At 38.9% G+C, this 18832-nt stretch overlaps 4 protein-coding genes and 1 long non-coding RNA gene across 7 annotated transcripts; 2 read left to right on the top strand and 3 right to left on the bottom strand.

Moving 5' to 3' along the window:
* Nucleotides 1-2357: 2357 nt before the first annotated feature.
* On the bottom strand, nt 2358-4908 carry LOC109859025. Of its 3 annotated transcripts, none has more exons than XM_020436853.1 (5): nt 4478-4908; nt 3697-4025; nt 3202-3525; nt 2681-3100; nt 2358-2593 (listed from the first exon to the last, which is right to left on the bottom strand). In XM_020436853.1, the coding sequence occupies exons 1-5, from the start codon at nt 4596-4598 to the stop codon at nt 2378-2380; spliced, it is 1410 nt and encodes a 469-aa protein (XP_020292442.1). In that variant the 5' UTR covers nt 4599-4908; the 3' UTR covers nt 2358-2377. The 3 variants fall into 3 exon arrangements, with proteins under 3 accessions (XP_020292442.1, XP_020292444.1, XP_020292443.1); XM_020436855.1 differs by lacking the exon at nt 4478-4908 and adding an exon at nt 4262-4346; XM_020436854.1 differs by lacking the exon at nt 4478-4908 and having other exon boundaries at nt 3697-4083.
* Nucleotides 3771-4337, top strand: LOC109859027. The gene is made up of 3 exons (XR_002250664.1): nt 3771-3861; nt 3941-4113; nt 4249-4337. It is a non-coding gene; the product is annotated as an uncharacterized LOC109859027 (long non-coding RNA).
* A 197-nt stretch (nt 4909-5105) lies between the features above and the next one.
* Nucleotides 5106-6936, top strand: LOC109859026 (yrdC domain-containing protein, mitochondrial). Its single transcript, XM_020436856.1, has 2 exons — nt 5106-5254; nt 5750-6936. Exons 1-2 carry the CDS (start codon nt 5204-5206, stop codon nt 6536-6538), a joined length of 840 nt encoding a protein of 279 aa, XP_020292445.1. The 5' UTR covers nt 5106-5203; the 3' UTR covers nt 6539-6936.
* Nucleotides 6937-8058: 1122 nt separating this feature from the next.
* On the bottom strand, nt 8059-14598 carry LOC109859024 (protein Lilipod). Its single transcript, XM_020436852.1, has 9 exons — nt 13962-14598; nt 11275-11539; nt 10955-11058; nt 10737-10863; nt 10464-10532; nt 9965-10094; nt 9467-9818; nt 9074-9305; nt 8059-8971 (listed from the first exon to the last, which is right to left on the bottom strand). Exons 1-9 carry the CDS (start codon nt 14019-14021, stop codon nt 8712-8714), a joined length of 1599 nt encoding a protein of 532 aa, XP_020292441.1. The 5' UTR covers nt 14022-14598; the 3' UTR covers nt 8059-8711.
* Nucleotides 14599-16098: 1500 nt separating this feature from the next.
* On the bottom strand, nt 16099-18734 carry LOC109859053 (ubiquitin thioesterase OTU1). The gene is made up of 4 exons (XM_020436907.1): nt 18164-18734; nt 17225-17378; nt 16783-17099; nt 16099-16696 (listed from the first exon to the last, which is right to left on the bottom strand). The coding sequence occupies exons 1-4, from the start codon at nt 18404-18406 to the stop codon at nt 16481-16483; spliced, it is 930 nt and encodes a 309-aa protein (XP_020292496.1). The 5' UTR covers nt 18407-18734; the 3' UTR covers nt 16099-16480.
* Between the last annotated feature and the right edge of the window lie 98 nt (nt 18735-18832).

Here is an 18832-nt window from a genome sequence, read left to right as displayed (position 1 = left end):
GGCATGCCAAATTTATATTCTTTTTTTTTCTGCTTTCCTGTCGCCACTAATTGACATAGCAGACTATGTGTGAATGCTGGCAGCATTTTACTGACATAATGTGTTAATGCAGACTTTGCAAAACATGTTCATTCCGCCTTGGTTATCTGGGTATATATACCCAGCAAACAATTTGGTTGTCAGATGTCGCGATTTTGTCGCCAACTGCCACATCAAATCCATATCCATCTGTGTCCTTAGTAGGATATGGTTTTGGTGAGTTTTGGTGACCATGTTGCGTTTTTTGTGTCTGTGTGTTAACAGCTTTGGCAGCACACAAAGCATGTTTCTGTGTTGTAGCGTTTCTGCACACAGTTTCTGTTGCCAGGTCTGCGCAGTCAGAAATTGTTTGCTAGGTATATCTATATGAATTCTTTGTATAAATAATATATTACTTAAAATATTCTTTTTCATAATTATACTAATAAATATTCATAATATTACTAATATAGTTCTGTAGGATGTATTGATAATAATACTTTGTTGAAATTGTATCTTCAACAGAAATCTCAAGTACCTCTTAATAAAAACAAAATACACACGTGTTCTACAACCAATTTGTCCACGTTAAGAGAATAATAAATTGCTTCACTTTATATACTGTTCTGCAGGACAGAAAAAAGTTTTCAGAAATCTTAGACGTCACGGGATAAGAGCACTCTAGAATTCATGATAACTATCTTATCGCACTGCAATATTTACCTATGTGTGTTTGTTTAAAGACTTTGTATCTTATGAACAATTTTTATGCAGGCAGAACTGCGGATTTAGCAGGAAAAACTTCAAATATCGTTTTTGTGTGGTCAAAAAAAATAGTTACTTATATTTTTTCAATGAGAACATGTCATCTTACGTATGCGTTAGATATTTCTTTTATTTAAAAAACTGCAATCATACACTCGGTTTTAACATCTGTCACTTATCACTAGACCGCAAATACTATTTTTCACCACGATGAAGATAAATCTATAGGAAATTCTTTCTAATAAGAAACTATTTAATAATACATTAACGTGAAGAAAAAAGAGTGGGAAGAATAAAGTGACACGCAATGATACAGAAGGCCGCATGAACTGCGTATCTACTCAGATAACCAAGACTGACACAGCTGAGTGGAACTGCTGCAAAGTGTTGATTAAACCTGCTGGCATACTGCTATCATTTGGCTATCGGGGTATGTGTAAATACGTTACTGATACATAATTTATAGATTGTTGCGTATTTCAAAACACTAGATTTTTCCTTAAACGAGTAATATTTGCGTTCCGCTTGAGTGATACTTTCTGTTTTTCTTTTGTTTTTCTCGCTAATAATAAATTTTCAAGTACACATATCGCAACACATTCATCTTAATATTTTGTGTTCGTGAATTTGCCACTATGTTGTAAATCTTTAAAGTGCAAGTGTGTTTGATTGGAGGTAAACGTCGCGGGATCTTATCACACAACGGCCAATCATCAGGAATCTGCGTGCTCTGAAACTCTGAACGCTGCTGAAACGTCACTTGTGTTTACAAGTCGGGCGCCTTTCCTCTCCGAATGTTAGCGTATAATCAAGGCTGATATTTATAGTTGGACGGTTTTGCGGCACAAGAGTGCATAAAGTGCGAAACTAGGAATCTCGAATTCGAAATATTGCGACAATATTGTGATATATTTTTCCTTGGGATTAGTATTTTTACTCGAGTTTACTCGAGCAAGAAAATGAGAAAACCTGGAACTTTTGTCTCAAAAACATTTAATAAGAGTTTCGTAATCTAATATAATCCCATTCTCGACCAATAAAAACGAATGACACGATATCGCTTAGATAGAACAAAAGCAGCATTGCACAAAAACAAATATTTATCTATTTATTATTTTCATTTTTTTATCTTGTTACCCACGTTTTCGTTCTATCTAGCAGATACTTAAGGAAGACCTGGATTTGTGTAGCCAAGTGTCTAGAATGAACTCCTAATAAGTGCACGTAGCTGTGACAAAAGGGTTCATGAAAAGTGATCTGTTCTTATACTGCTGGAAAGGAAAAAAGTGTCCAGTGTTTGAGAAGAGAAGAGGAAAGGATGATAAAGTATATAATACATACGTAGAGAATATAAATATGAAGCTAAAAATATCTTAGATGATGTAAATAAAAGAAAAGTAGCAAGTTGGATAAAAAAGATACAAAAATAAAAAACCAGAGAAGAATGAGAATATAAATTGACGTTAACGATGATCCACATAAATCCTTTGGCTCAAAACCTACAAAGCCGATTTAAAAAAGATTTATATAAACATATAAAATTCTTCATAAAGTTGTTTACAACTTAGGTATGATCAGAAATTAACATATATCGTTACAAGTATCCATTTTCGACACCATGGACTATTATATCTGCTAGTCTCTGTCTTCCACTTGATGTTTTGATATTGTGTAATACCCACACGTCAGCGATATTTACCGCTTCTTCGCCTTTAATAAGATCTAGATCGAACGACTCGGACGGATCCAATAGACAAAAGGAAACGGTCCCGAGCGAGAATCCCAATCCGAAAACAAAATGATCTTTCACCTACAATCAATGTCAATTGATGTACAGTACTTTTCTTTACTCAAAATTCTAAAACGCAGATAATGTTAAACAAAAAGTAAAAATTACCTCTTTCATAAATAAGTCCCAAGGATAAATTTTCTCCGGATCCGATCCAAGGGATTTAATGGCACTGCTTAATTCAGTGTGATAGATTTTCAATACATCGTCGTAATACTGATCACGAAATGGTTTGGAGGTGCACGAGTAAATCAAGAAGGACAGGTCCAACATAGGACTTGAACAACGCGAGAGCTGAAAGTCGAGCATCAACGCTTCTTTTTTGCCCTGTCCGATGTCTCGGATCAAAAAGTTTGGAGCCCAACAATCGCCTGCCAATATCACAGATGTGGGAGCTTCTTTTTTCTGACACAATTTACACATTATGTCAAATATCGCGCGAGGTTCGTAGGTATTGAATCGTTTGTCAGCTTCACTCTTAGGATATTCGGTTGCTAGTGCGTTTTTAGCTATGTTGACTAAATTTGTCTGTAGAAAAAAAAACAATTTGTAATTAATTGTTTTATGTTAAAGGGTGCGCAAGACGAATTTTATTTCAATTTGTTTGAAGACATATAATGGTCACTCACATACAACTTTTCATGCCAGCTCCAGTTACTAGGAAAAATATAGATTTCTTCCATACAATCTGCCATCTGTTGAAACTCTTCTTCCTTCTGATCTCTATATGCAAATGAAATTGAATGAAAGTTTGCCAATGTTTTCAGAATCGTAGTGCACTCCGCAAAGTCTATACAGTTCTGGCGAGATGCTGGTCCGTATCCCAAAGGAGAGACATCTTCCAAGACGATGAAATCGTTCTCGCCATCCATGTAAGAAAGCAGATGACGTGGTATGCGCAGCAAATCGCTTTGTCCTTTTTCAGCCAAAAACTTCTCAAATTTAGGAACCACCTAAACAAACCTTGTATGTGTTCAAGATCGAGATGTGTTTTGTCATTGTATATGTTTCTAGACAAATATATATTTTATTGGTTTCATTACATTCTTAAAAAAAATGTGTAGTCTTACACATCTTTTTTTAAATATGTATAGTCATTTTTAAAAACAGATGTGTAGTCTTACTTGCGTATAAAACGCAATTTCATGGCGGAAGAATTCCGCACTTTTGAAAGTTTTTCTTCTTCCGACGTTTTTCGGGATGGACTTGACGACAAAATTCACTTGCACATTTTGCTTCGGATCACCGTCCACGACACCGTATATTGTGCCTTTGTTAACAGTCGACAAGTAATTGTCACCTTTGGTAAACCCATCGCCAAAACTCCAATCTGTGAGCTGTACTTTAATCCCATTGTTTGCTTTGCAGAGGATGTCCGTCAGTGTTTCGTCTGTGAACTTGTCACTTACTTCACTCAGTTTGACACGATTTTTATCTTGACTCATGATTCCACCTGCAGATTTTATGCAATCTTGATGAAAAGTGCTAATAATAATCATCATTTTCTAAACAATAATAGTTCCTTAAATACTGTTATATATGTATGTATATCTATATGAATTTTTTGTATAAATAATATAGTACTTAAAGTATTCTTTCACAATAAAGTTCATCGCTAATAAAGTTCTGTATGATATATCGATAAAAATACTTTGTTGAAATTGTATCTTCAACAGAAATCTCAATTACCTCTTAATAAACAAAACACACACGTATTCCACGAACAATTTATCCAGTTAGATTGAAATGATAATGAAACTGTAGGAGTTAATATGTATCTGTGGGAAGGACCTATTTAACTACATTAATACGGAGGAAGAAGAGAGGGAGGAATAAAGTGACGCGCCCGTGACACACAGAAGGCTACGTGATACGTGTGTGTATAAGTACATCACTATTACAGACCTTTTTGTTCAAAACAACGGATTTGTTTTTTTTCGATAGAATAAATGATTCTCTCCAGTGACACTTTCCGTTTTCCTTTTGTTTTCCTCACTAATAATAAATCTTCAATTACACAAATCATACCGCGATCATCTTAATAGTTTGTGTTCGCGACTTTGCCACTTTAATTTGAATATTTAAAGTGCAATTGGTTCGATTGGTTTTAAACGTCGCGTTTATTTCGGACTTGTGCTCCAGGCGGCGCTAAAGACAGTTTTTAGTGACCTTTTTAGTTGAACTTCTTTGTAACATGAAGTAAGTTTAGAAACTCTCCGCCTTGCTGTGCGCGAGGAACGCGAGTAGCTACGCTTCTCTTAAATTGTTTTGCGTCATTCGGAAGAAGTATGTTAATTAATGAACGTTCTCAATCGAAGTTCTTCGAGCGGCTTTTAAAAATATGGTATTGCGATTCTGTCCGCATTGCGCAAATCTCCTGCAATTTCGCGAAGACGTGAGCGGCAATCGGTTCGCGTGTCCCACGTGTCCGTACATCTATCAGATCAAAAGTGCGGTTACTTCGCGAACGTATTTCACGGGCAAGACGAAGGCGGATGTGATCGACGCCGCGTCCGAGTGGATGAATGTCCAGGCGACGGACGAACGTTGTCCCAAGTGCTCGCATCCACGCGCTTACTTCAAACAATTTCAAACTAGATCCGCGGACGAGCCTATGACTCTCTTTTACCGATGTTGCAATCACGAGTGTGGTCACACGTGGCGAGTCGACTAAAGCCCCAGGTAAGCGCGTGGTCACGTGTGTCAGATGTGAGATTTCAAAAATTCTCACAAAAAATTCGGTAATTGAATCAGAAAAACCTTAATTAGCTTTATTTGGTGACGAAAGTGACTTAAAACAGAGTTTACGCTCGCGAACTTTTTGACATCAAACACACACAACCTAATATCTTACTTGTAAAAATATAAAACTTGGAGTCACGCTGTTAGAAAACAGCCCTTGCAGAACTCGCCCTTCTGATAAATATATTTGCAAACTGTTTAAGAGACTTCAATAGAAGGTTTTCAATTTGGGTCTTTTGTAAACGAGTTTGCAAGATTATAATCAGTGGTGTTTGATGTGAATACGATAAGTTCGTATTTCACTATAGGTTGCCACTGACATTGAAATAAAGAATAGGTTTTTCTCGATAAGTTTGAAGCAAAGCTAAAGCCGTAACAAAGATATAAAAATCTCTACCTCTTGGCAACTTTTTTAAACCAGTATTTTTCTTACAGATATTGTTTCCCGAGCATCGAAGCATGATGAGTCCTTCTTCGATGGGACCTATGAATGTTTACTTAAACAAAGCCAAAGAGGAATTAAAAATGCTACCAAATCAGAAGCATTGGTTTTGCAGCAGCACTCGGAGCATTGCAATGGCGGCGCATCTGCTGCGGGAAGGTAAGATAATCGCTATACCAACGGACACTGTGTATGGTCTGGCTTGCGTGGCCTCTGACACGGACGCTGTTCAGCGGCTGTACGAGATCAAAAAGCGGGACGAGACGAAACCATTGGCGATCTGCTTGAGCAACGTTAACGAGATAGGCACGTGGGGTGTTACGGATGACATACCGTCTCGTCTGTTGGAGGATCTGTTGCCCGGACCGTACACGATGTGCTTGCGACGCACACCCGCTCTGAATCCCGCTCTCAATCCCGGCATAGACACCGTGGGCATCCGTGTGCCCAACAACAAGTTTGTACGGTGTGTCGCAAAACTCGTCGGTCCTCTCGCGCTCACCAGTGCCAACGTCAGCAGCGAGCCGAGCAGTCTGCAGCCGGAAGAGTTTAGCGTCCTGTGGCCGCAACTCGATGGCATCTTTCATGGCCAGATGAATTCCAAGAAACAGGTCGATCGCCGCCGTGTTGGCTCAACCGTGGTGGATCTGTCGGAACCGGGTTATTATCATATTGTGCGCAGAGGGATCGGGCTTAATATAATAATCGGAACATTAAAAAAATTCGGATTGAAGGACGTTACCGCGCAGCAACAGCCATCTGCTCAGCTGAGCACAGGGTAAAAGTGACTTTTTGTACATACGGTTGGGTGAAAAATAATTCTCGGGGAACTGCGTGATTTTGTTGTTGATTTGCTGTATTACCATAATATAAGTGGAAATTTCAATGTACAACAGTGTTTATAAATACAAGACCACATGGATCAGCAGACAAGTTTCTTGATGAAATTGTTTTACATCCGGTAGACTTAATGTTGTCAACTATTCTTCTCTTATCAAATTTTTTACCCAAAATTCACTTGAGTGATAATAAAAATAGTTTTTACTTAACATTTGTTTTTATGTCACTAACGCTGTTCCATTACTACCTCCGGTGTACGATTCTGTAAACAGGAAGTTTACATTCGAGACCATATTTTTGATGTTTTTTGAATAAAGGGATATATTGCTCTCACTCACAAGTGTTGGTTATACATTTTTATTTTTTATTTTTATTAAAGGTATCTGTACTCATGAAAGTAAGACGGTGTTTCTGAAATCTCATTTTTATTGCACTTTGTTCAATATATATATATATATAAGAACATGTCGTATCTCCATATATATATAAGTCGTTAAATAATCGTTCAAACTTCTAATTTAATCATGTTTAATAATATCAGACAAGATTTCTCTTATTTTAACCAGTCGAAGTTGATTATTTATAAATTAAAAATCTATCTATCCTTCCTTCTCTACTTTTTAAAACTACGATGGCCGATGATGACAGAATTGTTTAACAAAAATTAAACATTTACCGAAAGTAAGTGTAAAGTAAAATTCTTCGTCGTAGTAGAAATTTCTTCAAACCAATGTTTCAATCGCGCGCGCGTTATCTCAAATCCACATGTGTATCCAATCGTGTATCTATCGCGATTCTTATATAAATTTTACATAAGAACAAACGCTCAATTGCAACATATACAATATCGTTCTAACTTTGTCCGCAAAAAAATATATATATATATATTTCTAATAAAAATATTACATTATAATAAATAAATATCTACCGCTATTTTTTACCGCCTGGTGGTCCTTCGCGGGACGCATTTAAATGGCCTAGCGTAGTTTAGTCATCATCCTTGGTCAGCTGTACGCGATTCGGAACCGGTTGCGCGCGGTTTGTTCGAGGAGAGCGAATTTATTCATCTTTATAAAACAGTCCCTCCGACTGTACCCTGGAACTCGTGAGAGAAACGAGAATGAGCGAGACGAAGTTCGATACAGAGGCGGACATGAGGAAAATCACGTACAATTAATAAATTGGCGAACGATCGCTCATTCCCTTCCTCTCGCAACTCTTTTTATCTTCACTTTTTCCTTCTCCTCTCTCTCTCTGTCTCTCTCTTTGTCTTTCTCTCTCTTTCTCTCTCTGTGCTAATCTATCTAGTTAACTATCTCGCTACCCTATCTCGCGGTCACTTAACCGCCATTTAAACGATCAATTTCGAAACTTCCGCGTAAGTTTTGTTGGTTCTTTGGTGTAACGATTTTTCGACGCAGAAGTATATGGTATTAATAAACAAACATTCGAGTCTCAAGTGTTTTTTTTTTTTTTTGTAGAATGCATTGAGATCATCGAAAACAGTTTCGTTAATAGTTGCATCTTGAAGCTTTGATGAAACAACTGCTCGTGATAACCGACTATATTTTAATTCCTATCCGAGCTTTAAGGTTTTTCACGACGCGTAATATACAGTGGCGTTTCTTCCTGTCGGCACTTTTGCTGTTACAGAGCCCAAAATGGAGTTCGCAAAATAAAAACATCATCCAGTAACCACACCACCATTAATTCTTTTATTTTCACTTTGATATCTGAAGTTTTCTTTTTTCACTAACTAACGTTCTAAACAAACTATCGACTTCAAAAAGCTTCACCTTCAGATTTAAATTTTTATGAGTATTCCAATACGCGCGCATTTTAAACTTGAATAACGTCGCAAGTATCGATCAGTACTCGAGTGACTGAGGGATTTTAAGACCAGTGGATTTTCTAACGAACTGGAATGTTCCCTCTAATGGACACGTTTTGTTTTCATGTTTTCTTGACATGCAAGAACTCAAAAACCAGGCAAACTTTCGCAAGGTTCCGGTATATTTTTCTCTCTCTCTCTCTCTCTCTCTCTCTCTATCTCTCTCTTTCTCTCTCTCTCTCTCTCTCTTTCTGCTTAATATAATTATAATATAATAAATCAGTCTAATCTTCCTTTGTAGAAAACATTCCTGACGAAAGTGAGTTTTTCTTCACATTAGCGGTGGAACTTAAGGCTCTGAAGACGCCCAGTACACTGTTCTTCAAACGGGCATAGATCTCTTTGCGCACGGTCGCGGTGAACTTAGTTACGAGACAACTAATCGCCGCCGTGGCAAAGATCAAGTTATAAAGCAGCACTAGCTTAAAGTTACCGAGCCACTCAATGCGTCCGAAATCACCCAACAGATCGAAGTTCGTCATTCCTGAGACAGAGCACAAAAGCAATATTAAAATCTTGCAGAGAGCTCTTGTCGAAAACAAATTTTTTTTTTTTCCGGGAATAAAAAATCATCTTGCAACCATACCTAATATTCGCGATAAGAGCGGTAACGCCGAACTGAGCACGAGCAGGAGGGCGCAATTCGCAATGAGATGCGTGAGCGGCGTGGAATGCCGTTTCGGTTGCACTTTCCTCACACCCGGAAGCGAATAGAGACCGATCGCGCTGGTTACAGCCAAGTAGAGGATCACCGCTACTTCGATAGCTGCTCCAACGGGGCCGAGTTTAGACAGGGAGCTAATGCCGAGCGTGAATTGCTGTCAAAAATAAAAAATCTGATGATCTTTGCAAATCTCTGTGAGCTATTATTTTTATCGACACACATACCGACATTTATATAAATTATATGTTTAATACGTTATTGAGAAAACCGGTAAATTTAGTATTTTTTTTTTTTTTTATCGGGAAAGGAACGAACCCTTGTGCTCAACGGAAGTGCTTTGATGCCTATTAACAGCTCCACAGTGTTCTGTACAGCTAACAAGGCCGTAGCGGTAGACAGCGCAAGCAGTGCAAGCATCGCCACCGGGTAAAATAGCGTACGCCGAACCCACCAGGTTCTTCGCTGCTGATTCAGCAGCTGACGTCGCGTCTGGACCTCGATCAGTCGCTGCGAAAGGCCTTTTTGCAAAGCACCGTTTTGTAAGCATAGAAGATTCGGGCTTACGCTCAATAACGGCTCGTCCTCCTCCTGCGAGCTGCAGCTCGCCGTCGGCGACATAGGGACCGGAGACACGTACGACTTGCCCGTTGCCTTTACATGCTGCAATCTGAATACACATTAAATTGTGTAACGCGTGCGAATTTTGCGATGAAAAAAAAAAAAAAAAAAAAATTACGACGTAAAAATAACTTCCTAAATAAAATTTTCCAAAACACTTGTTATATTGCTGATCTGACAGAAGAAGACGCTCACCTTCTACGAATGCAGTCTTCCTCCAATTGATACGCAAAAAACTCTTCGTCCAAATTTTTTAGAAATTGGGGTTTGACAAGAAACGATCCCACCACACCAAACAGTCGTACGAATCCCACCGGAGTGCATACTGTGAATAGAACAAAGTTTTCTCTAAAAAAAAAAAACAATCGCTACGAACTTTTGAAACGATTCAATACAAATTTTGTTCTCTCGTTCGATTAATGAGAATAAGTGTGAAAAAAAAAAAAATAATAAATCACATCTGTGTGCGTGTACATAGTAATGCGATGATGTCACTTAAAATCAAGAGGATGAAACGTTCTTGCTAATCGACCGGTCAATATGGAATGTAGGTGTGATCGCGCGCTGCGCAGATTGCGTGCGTTCTCTCAATAAGGAGTGTTAATACTTATCGCTCGCTCGCATCACTGAACTTTTACAATACACATTTGCATACGAAGCTTAAAACAATCAGTATAAGAACGCTAATACTCACCTAACAACATTACCACGCCGACAAATGAGACGCAGGAATATAGAAAAGGCAAGTAATAACTCCATACATCTGCGCAATAACAAACAGTTATGTCGGGTTATTGCTATCGTAATATCTTCTCGATAGACATTTAAATTTCAGGTCGGAGGATTTCAAATATTCAGATCGCAAACTTTTTTAAAAAGTCTCTTTCGATATAAATTTCAAAACTTATTACATTGTTTTTTTTTTTTAATTGTCATTAGAGTAAAAATTTAAATTGTCACAACTCACTGAGCAATGTGTGAACACTCGTGTTCTGATAATCCAAGACGGTGGACAGAACGTAGGTCATGCCCAGGATGAGAGTACCCAAGAGACAAAGAATCGTCACCGTCTCGTATACCCTAGCCATCACGCCCTACAATGGACAATTAGGCAATTAAGAAACCAGAGTTAGTAGAGATAAGTTAAGAAATTTTCTTTTTTTTTTTTTTTTTTTTTTATCTTACCTTCCTATGTCCTTCAAAACCCTCCGACTCCGTAAAGAGATAAGCGAAGGGCAGAAACACAAAGAGCGACAGATTCGAGAACAGGAACACATGGTTCCACAAACCTGCTAACATCAAAATCGCTGATTACAATCTTTGATATCGTTTTATCTTTCAGCGACAGCGTTGAGTACCGGAATGTGTGACACACATTGCGCGGAATTGCTTAGTTTTTCGCGAGAGATAAAATAAAAAAAAGTTACAAAAAACGTGTTCCGTCGAGTCGATTTTTTTTTTCTCTTGAGGAAGGAAATAGATAAAAATTATTCGCGTCTCCTTGCCTTGGATGAGAGAGCTGTTGAGCCACTTGACGTAGTAGCTGTTCGGATAAAGGATGAGAACTTCGTTGCTGGCAATCGACACCGGAAGTAGGAGCGTCGCGCCGACGGAAACGGCCAAGGCGACGGTGCACAGCCACAAGCTGATCCTGTAAACGGTCGCCTCATCTTCGTCCACCGACAGATAATCATCGCGATCCCGTCGTCTGAAGCGCGCGATCAGCGCATAGCTCGTGATGTAAAGTAGCAAGAAGAGTAGCAGAAATATCTGCGAAGGGGCAGGGCAAATGTTAATATGTATTACATTTGGACAATTTTATTTCACGCACGCGCATGTATGTATGTGTGTGTGGCAAAAAAAAAATCGATATTTCGATTAGCGTTATCACTCGCAGTTTTGATCATTGATCCGGTTAGAGTCCGAAGAGCGCGTTATATTATCATTCGCGCTCATATTTTTCGAATAACATCTGGATAACGCTAGATAATACGAACACAAAAATAACAAGAATACGAAAACTGCTAATAAATTTTTTTAACAGCAACAGTAAAATCCAATCGTTGCTTGTGTAAATTTTCTTCCTTTCTTGACACAATAAATTGTTCGAATTCTACAACCATAGGAAGTAGATAAGTCGTAATGGTGACATAACAAATGGTCGTAATGACTGAGAGATAAGAAATGGAACACGTTTTTATAATACTTTCGAGTGAAAGAAAGGAGAGCTAAAAAAAAAAAAAAAATTAAAGAGAATAATGCGAAGTCGGAAAACCTGGTTGGCATGTGAAAGGCGAACGCCGGTGAAAGAGAGAAACGTTTTTTTTTTTTTTTTTAACGATTGTCTAGAAAATACAAAGAAAAGTATATATAATTACATTTATAATATGAAAACAAATATAATACATATACATTTAATGTATAATTAATTGCAAAAAATATATATATAAAAAATATATAATTAATACAATAATTAAATATAATAAAGAATACATTAAAAAATTTAATTAAATGTATAATTAAAAATATGTAATTAAACAAAAAAGAATATCTAATACAATATAATTACAACAATTAAATTGTGTTTTTTTCTCCAGTATCGCGTCCTAGTTACTAGAGAAGGAAAAAAACAGAATGCCCGCGGACAAATTTTCCGATCTCTCGAATATAAAATGAGATTTTAACGGCGTTCTAATATTTTATATATTTCCTTTCCTTCGTTTGTGTTATATTTCGTAACATATAATACTTCGATCTCTCACATCGCTAGAGAGAGACCCTAAAACGGCTTGTCTACTCCGAGCGATCGATTTCTCACAGCGTCGTTGTGCGAAATCTATATAAAATAAAGACACGTTCGTCGCTCAAGAGAATTGCGTCCTACATTAATATACATACTATACATACGTCGCGCGTTTGTTGTTGCATTTGCGAAATGTGTCTCGGCTGAATTGACACACTTTGCGTTTTTGTTTGAGATTTCTCCCGGGTAACGTTTTTTTTTTTTTTTTCGAGTCAACAATAGCACACAAGAGGATTGAAGAGAACGAAAATTATTTTACCGCGAGGAGAACATTTCAGAAAATGTTCGAATCCAAACAACAACATCTTGCGACTCGATAAATTTGACGCGAACAATTGTTGCTGCGTATCAAAGTTCACTTCGACATCGAAATAAATAAATAAATAAAAAAAAAAAAAAAGACTCCAACGGAAAAAAAAATGAAAAGTGTATACACGTATTTCTCGTTGAAGTGCCGCGTTAACAAAAAAAAAAAAAAAAAAAAAAAAACTTCGCGATAACGCGAAGAAAAGCGTATTTTTTTTTTTATCTCTCATTTCGTGCTGATATATTGCATTCGTTTCTAAAATTAAATCTGTTTTCTCGAGACGAAAATCACACGCAAATGCAAAGTACACGCATCGCAATTGCTCATTTCGAATAAGCGCGCAGGAGGTTTATGTATTTTTAACATTTATACACACGCCTTCTACTCTCTCCTTAGCGGTCTTTTTGGCACGCCACAATTAAGAAGCTTATTTAAATACTGGCATTTGATAGGATAGGTTAGAGAGAAGGGCGAGAGAGGAGAGAGAGAGAGAGAGATAGAAAAGAGGTGTGTGCTTCTTTCCCGGTTTGCGTCAAATCGGATCATCTCGCGACAACGGGTCGTCTATCTCGAGACGTCGAGAGATTTACAATGCGCGGATTTAGATCTTAGCATTCTTGAGAACTTTCTTATTTTTTTTTTGTGCTTGCAGAAAACAGGTTCGAACCGCCTCGGCGACTAAAATGCGGTACCGACTTATCGCGAACACAGTTTGTTCTCCTTTGGATTGGCTTGTAATTGCGCGCGGCCTATAACGAGAACGTTAACACAGACATACACAAATTACCGCAATGTGCTAATTTTCTCGAGAGTTCGTTCGCGCACGAAGGAAGAAAGGAAACTCTCGAGAGATTCAAGACAGATTGATTGCGATTTCACGCGTGCCATCCCGCGCACTTGAAAAACCGTTACGCTAACCGATCACTCGTTCCTGTTTCTTATAATATTTCTTTCTTGTGTACGTATGTGTGTGACAGAGAGAGAGAGAGAGAGAGAAAGAGAATTAACACACACATACGCGCGCATTATGTACACATGTGCGTGTTATAATGCAATTGTGGCACGCGTATATATATACTCACTATGTTCTCACGCACGGTATTGTGAAACAACTGTTCCCTGAGGTCAGCGTCATCTTCCATCTTCTCACCTGTTTGCCAGCGGATGGACTCGATCGGCCAGCGGTGGCGACATTATTAATCTCTCGCGTGATCCCGCAACATCGGAGCACGCGCATAAAAATTTCACGTCGCGAAATCCCACACAAAATTCCGCGGCGGAATTCTGCTTCTCTCTCACGTTTTTTCTCGAACGTAACAGCACGGGCGAACTGCGTCAACTGCGAGCGAGCAACGGTAGTGTTTACGTGTGACGTGATGTGACAGCGCTGCTGCTGCTGGTTGTCACAGCTCGTCGTGACCGTGAACTCAAACGTACGCGTTTCCGTTACGCGGGCAGAAAAACGCGTTTTCAAAAAAAAAACCGATGACTGAGTAGAGAGGAGCCAATCAGGATTTCGCTTTTGTGAAAAAGCAGTGAATCGATTGGCTACCACGCGACCAGCTGTGCGTTCCCCGCCTGTGTTAAAAGACTGTGACAGCGGCTCCGATTTTTAATAACCGCTATCTATCTCTTTTCCCGTCCGCGGTTCGCCAGCGCTGCGACAGCGGTGGTGGTACGCACTGGCAACTACGTAGCCATGTGTTGTTCACAGCGAGCACAGCTTCTGTCGGTGAGCACGTTCTGTGCTGCACGGGGGTTCTCTTCCGTGCTCACCCCCCCCCCCCGGAACGTTTGGACTATAACATAGCTGACGCACGTATCGGATAAGAAAAAATTCTTAATTTAGAATTACTGTAGAGAAATTACATTTTTTCTAACGTATAAACAACAAATGCTTACATGGCTATTGTTCGAGAAAGAAAAGGAGCCGATACACGAGGTGTAGTCGCGCCAACATCTTTACAACTCTTGATGATTGATAATCTCGCAAGCTCATTCCGTTGTCAGGCTATTGTTATTACCCCAAACCAGGTTTTGTTTTGTTGTTTATTATCGTTGCTTTTTTACGTGATCATCCACAGTTTCTCGAGTTTGGTTCAACTTCCCCGTGCGGCGCAAAAAACGAAAACGTGGATCTGGCTTCAAATTTAAGTCACGCACAATCCATCTCAATATCAAAGGCGCTAACGGTGTAACATTGAACAACGAGATAACAAGAGTTCTCACCGATAACGGTGTTCGTCACGTCGCATTTTTTTTGTTGAGCACATTTGTGTTTCACAACTTTATATCTAGAATTACTCTTTTTATTTTATCTGAGCTTAACTAAATATATATATATATATATATATATATATATATATATATATATNATATATGTATATGTAAATAACACAATATGAAACAATGAAAACTATATAATAAAGCGCATATTAACAAACAAGTTGAAACAATTACCAATAATCTTCTCCACTTTTGAAAGATATAAAAAAAATTATTGCGTGTAACAAATTTGTGAGCGCAGCCATTGATATTCAACAGAGAAACAATATCTTGATATCAAAGTAATTTTGTATATTTGTTTCGTGCTTGTTAGCAACTTGCACGATAGCGCATCAAGAACATCAAATAATACAAGTTTGCAATTAATCAGTGACAAATTGTTGTGTTAGGTTGCAAGCGCCTCGCTCGAGTAGAAAATCGCGCCACTTCACCACGCGTCGTTCAGTCACCAGCGATTCCTTCGATTCTAAAGATGATTAAAAAAAAAAAAAAAAAAAAAAAAAAAAAAAAAAAAAAAAAAAAAATTTCACCTCTGCGAATTTAATATATTGCACAAATATCCAACACGGTTCTAAAAGAACCCCACTGGTTTAGAAACAGTCCTGTCCAAGTTTACGAATTTACAAAGTACCTCTTTTGTCTCTTTATTGTTTCATTTGGCGAAACCAAAACGAATACAAAAGAAGGACGACGAACGCCGACGAACGCGGAGTGTATTTGCGTGTGTATTTTGCGGCGCGCGTGTGGATAGCGAAGAGAAAAATAATACACGTCGCGAGACGGTGACAAAAATAACGGCGAATCTCTCTTCGTCTCGAACAAACTTGAACAGGCACTGTTGCACCTTCTCGTCGTTCTGCAACTTCCGTTCGATGACGGAATCTCGTTATCAACGTTTGCGCAGCTGTGTACAAGTCACAGAACAAGCCCCGCTATAGAATATCAGTCGAAAATGATTTATTATCCACAGAGCATATTATTACAATTTTATAATTTAAATAGATTTTATAAAAATATCACATACACGCACACGCACGCACGCACGCACGCACACGCACACACACACACACACGTTTTCTATTCGTCCTCTCGTATTCTCGAACACACTAAACTTTCGATCGCTCGGATCAGTATTATGTAATAGCACAACAACGGAAATGAAAGGAAAATTTAAACTGGAAAATTGTTTTGTTTAAAAACTCTCTTTTTTGCTGTGAGCGGAGAAGCGACTTGCTGAAGGCAGTACTATTTAGGATTAAAGATTTTTTTTTTTTTTTAGTCATTCAAGATTCTGATTATACATTATGCAGGCTAGTTACGCTACTTCACCGAAGTTCTTGTGACCGGTGTCCTTGGCGTGCTGCTGCGCCTCTCTCTGTCCGATCAGTTTGATCTTACAGTCGATGCACATCAGCGTTAACTTCTGCACGTCCGTGAACTGACGACTAAGTTTTGCCTCTCTGGCGAGTTGAGCGGCTTCCGACAACATTCTCTTGTCCTCGGCTGGAAATATCGTCTGAATACTGCCGCACTGGAAACAATTCGACATTTCGTTATAGAAAACGAAAAAGAATCTCGCGTTCCTGAAAAGAAAAAAAGCAAAAAAAAAAAACTTACGTCGAGCTGTTCCAAGTAAAGCGGATCGTAATGAATTCCGTCGAATATAAGAAACACTCGCTGTGCGTAATGCTGATCTTCGCCGAACCTGTTGACAATCGCGTTGATGCTGTCGACCACGGCAATTTCCAAACCGTAGAACTTGGACAGAATCGACAATTCGATAGCGCCGCCCCACGAGTCGGGTTTGAGAATCCATTTGCAATATTCGGCATTGGGTCTACCTAAGATCGCTTCCGAGTATTCTTCCGGATCAGCCGCAACCGCGTTTGCTATGATCTCCCTCATGAAAGTCGCGCAACTGGTGTCAACCTTTCCTAGAGTAGCATCGTCGATTACAAATTTTCAATATATTACTTTGTGATTCGCGACGATGACTAAGCAGATGATAAAAAAATTCGATCGAATTCGTTTCTCCTTTGTTCATCGTGTGTTTGCTCACCGTTCAGAACATAACCGACACTGGTGAAGAGGCAGGAATTGTCCGCTGGCACAACCTTTCTCATCAAAACACCGGGAACATCAACAAGAGTCTCTTGATCAACAATGTGAGATCGACCGAAATCCTTGCACTTCTGCTGGACTCCGCTTGTTATCTGCAACAATTAAACAAACAAGTGTGATTACGAGAAATCGAATTACATGTATCATTTTTACGCAAAACATTGAATAGAACCGTAAATAAATTAAGTAAACAAATCCCTCTCTCTCTCTCTCCTCAATCATTAAAAAGCAGTAAAGAGATCATTAAACCACATGGTTGAACAGTGAGTGTATCATTTTCTCAAAGATGATCTCACGCTTCATGACATTGTACAAAATAAGGAGCATAGTACTCCTTAATCCACAATCGTACATCTTAATCAATCCAACAGCAAGAGATTGAGTCAAGAAATTAAATTGTTTGAAACGAGGTATCTACACGCACTATCTTGCAACGATGTGCCTTATCAATACTATGTTTTTTTTTTTTCCCAACTGTACTTTTTCAAGCAACTCTATTTTTTCTGATATAATTCTTGCGGTTTTACAACTTTCACGTACAATTCCATTACAACCCTCAGCAATTTGGCCGTTGAAATTGTGCGAACAGCTCAGAAAATGTTAAAAAAAAAAAAAAAATGCGTGTATGTTTTTAGTAATACAAACTTACATAATCCTTGCCTCGAAGTTTTTATTGTACAATAATGCTAAAACATGACCACAGTGCTCTCAAGTATTGATTTTCTACAAACAGTAAATTTACTTTCACAATACGTTATATTGATTTCATATCCCCTTTTTTTTTTTTTTATTACAAGCTGTTCACAAAGATTATCCACATTGATTAAAAACAAAGAAAAAAAAAAAAAAAAGAACAGTTGGTATTTCGCGTTCGCACCTGCTTCTCCTCGACAATGAGCGTGTCGCCGGATACGATGCCAGTGTGTTCGATCGTGGCCTCGGCAGCGTCCAAGTCGACAGGCTTCGGCGGGAAGCCAGAGAGAACGTGGAGAGCGCCGACGGGCACTCCGGTGAGCTCGGCGAGTTTCGCTTTCAACTGCGACACCTTGTCTTGGGCCGCGAGGCCGTTGACGATCTTCTGACCCGATTTGGTCTTCACCCGAAGAACAAAACCCGTCATGACAGCCCGTTTTTTTTTTCTTTTTCTTGACTAGAGACGGCAAAAAATGGTCCGATTCTGGATCTCGGTGCGACTAAGCTATCCGAGACTCTCGCCAATCAGCTGTTCCCTACCTTCACGCTTCCGACTTCGCGTCTTATCGTCGCCGTCGCTGCCGAGACTCTCGCTACGGTTGAATAATAATCAGTCATGTACGTATGCCTCGCCAAATGTGCATCGTACGTTAATTCGTTTGTCATAAACCGATAATGATTGACGATCAAAAAACTTTATCAAGTCATAGCGCGAGTCCGACGCGAAATCCCTCACGTTTCTCTCCCCACACAACGACCCGAACCGCACAAACTTCTCCTCTCTCTCTGAGAAATGTGGGACATTCAGCGCCATCGCGCCGCGTAGCTGCTTAACCGCGAGATGAGCCGCGAG

This window comes from Pseudomyrmex gracilis, unplaced genomic scaffold, assembly GCF_002006095.1.
Source record: "Pseudomyrmex gracilis isolate BER0280 unplaced genomic scaffold, ASM200609v1 scaffold_235, whole genome shotgun sequence".
NCBI lineage: Eukaryota > Metazoa > Arthropoda > Insecta > Hymenoptera > Formicidae > Pseudomyrmex > Pseudomyrmex gracilis.
The sequence above is the reverse complement of the archived record's forward strand: the minus strand, read 5'-3'. Positions and strand labels throughout refer to the sequence as shown.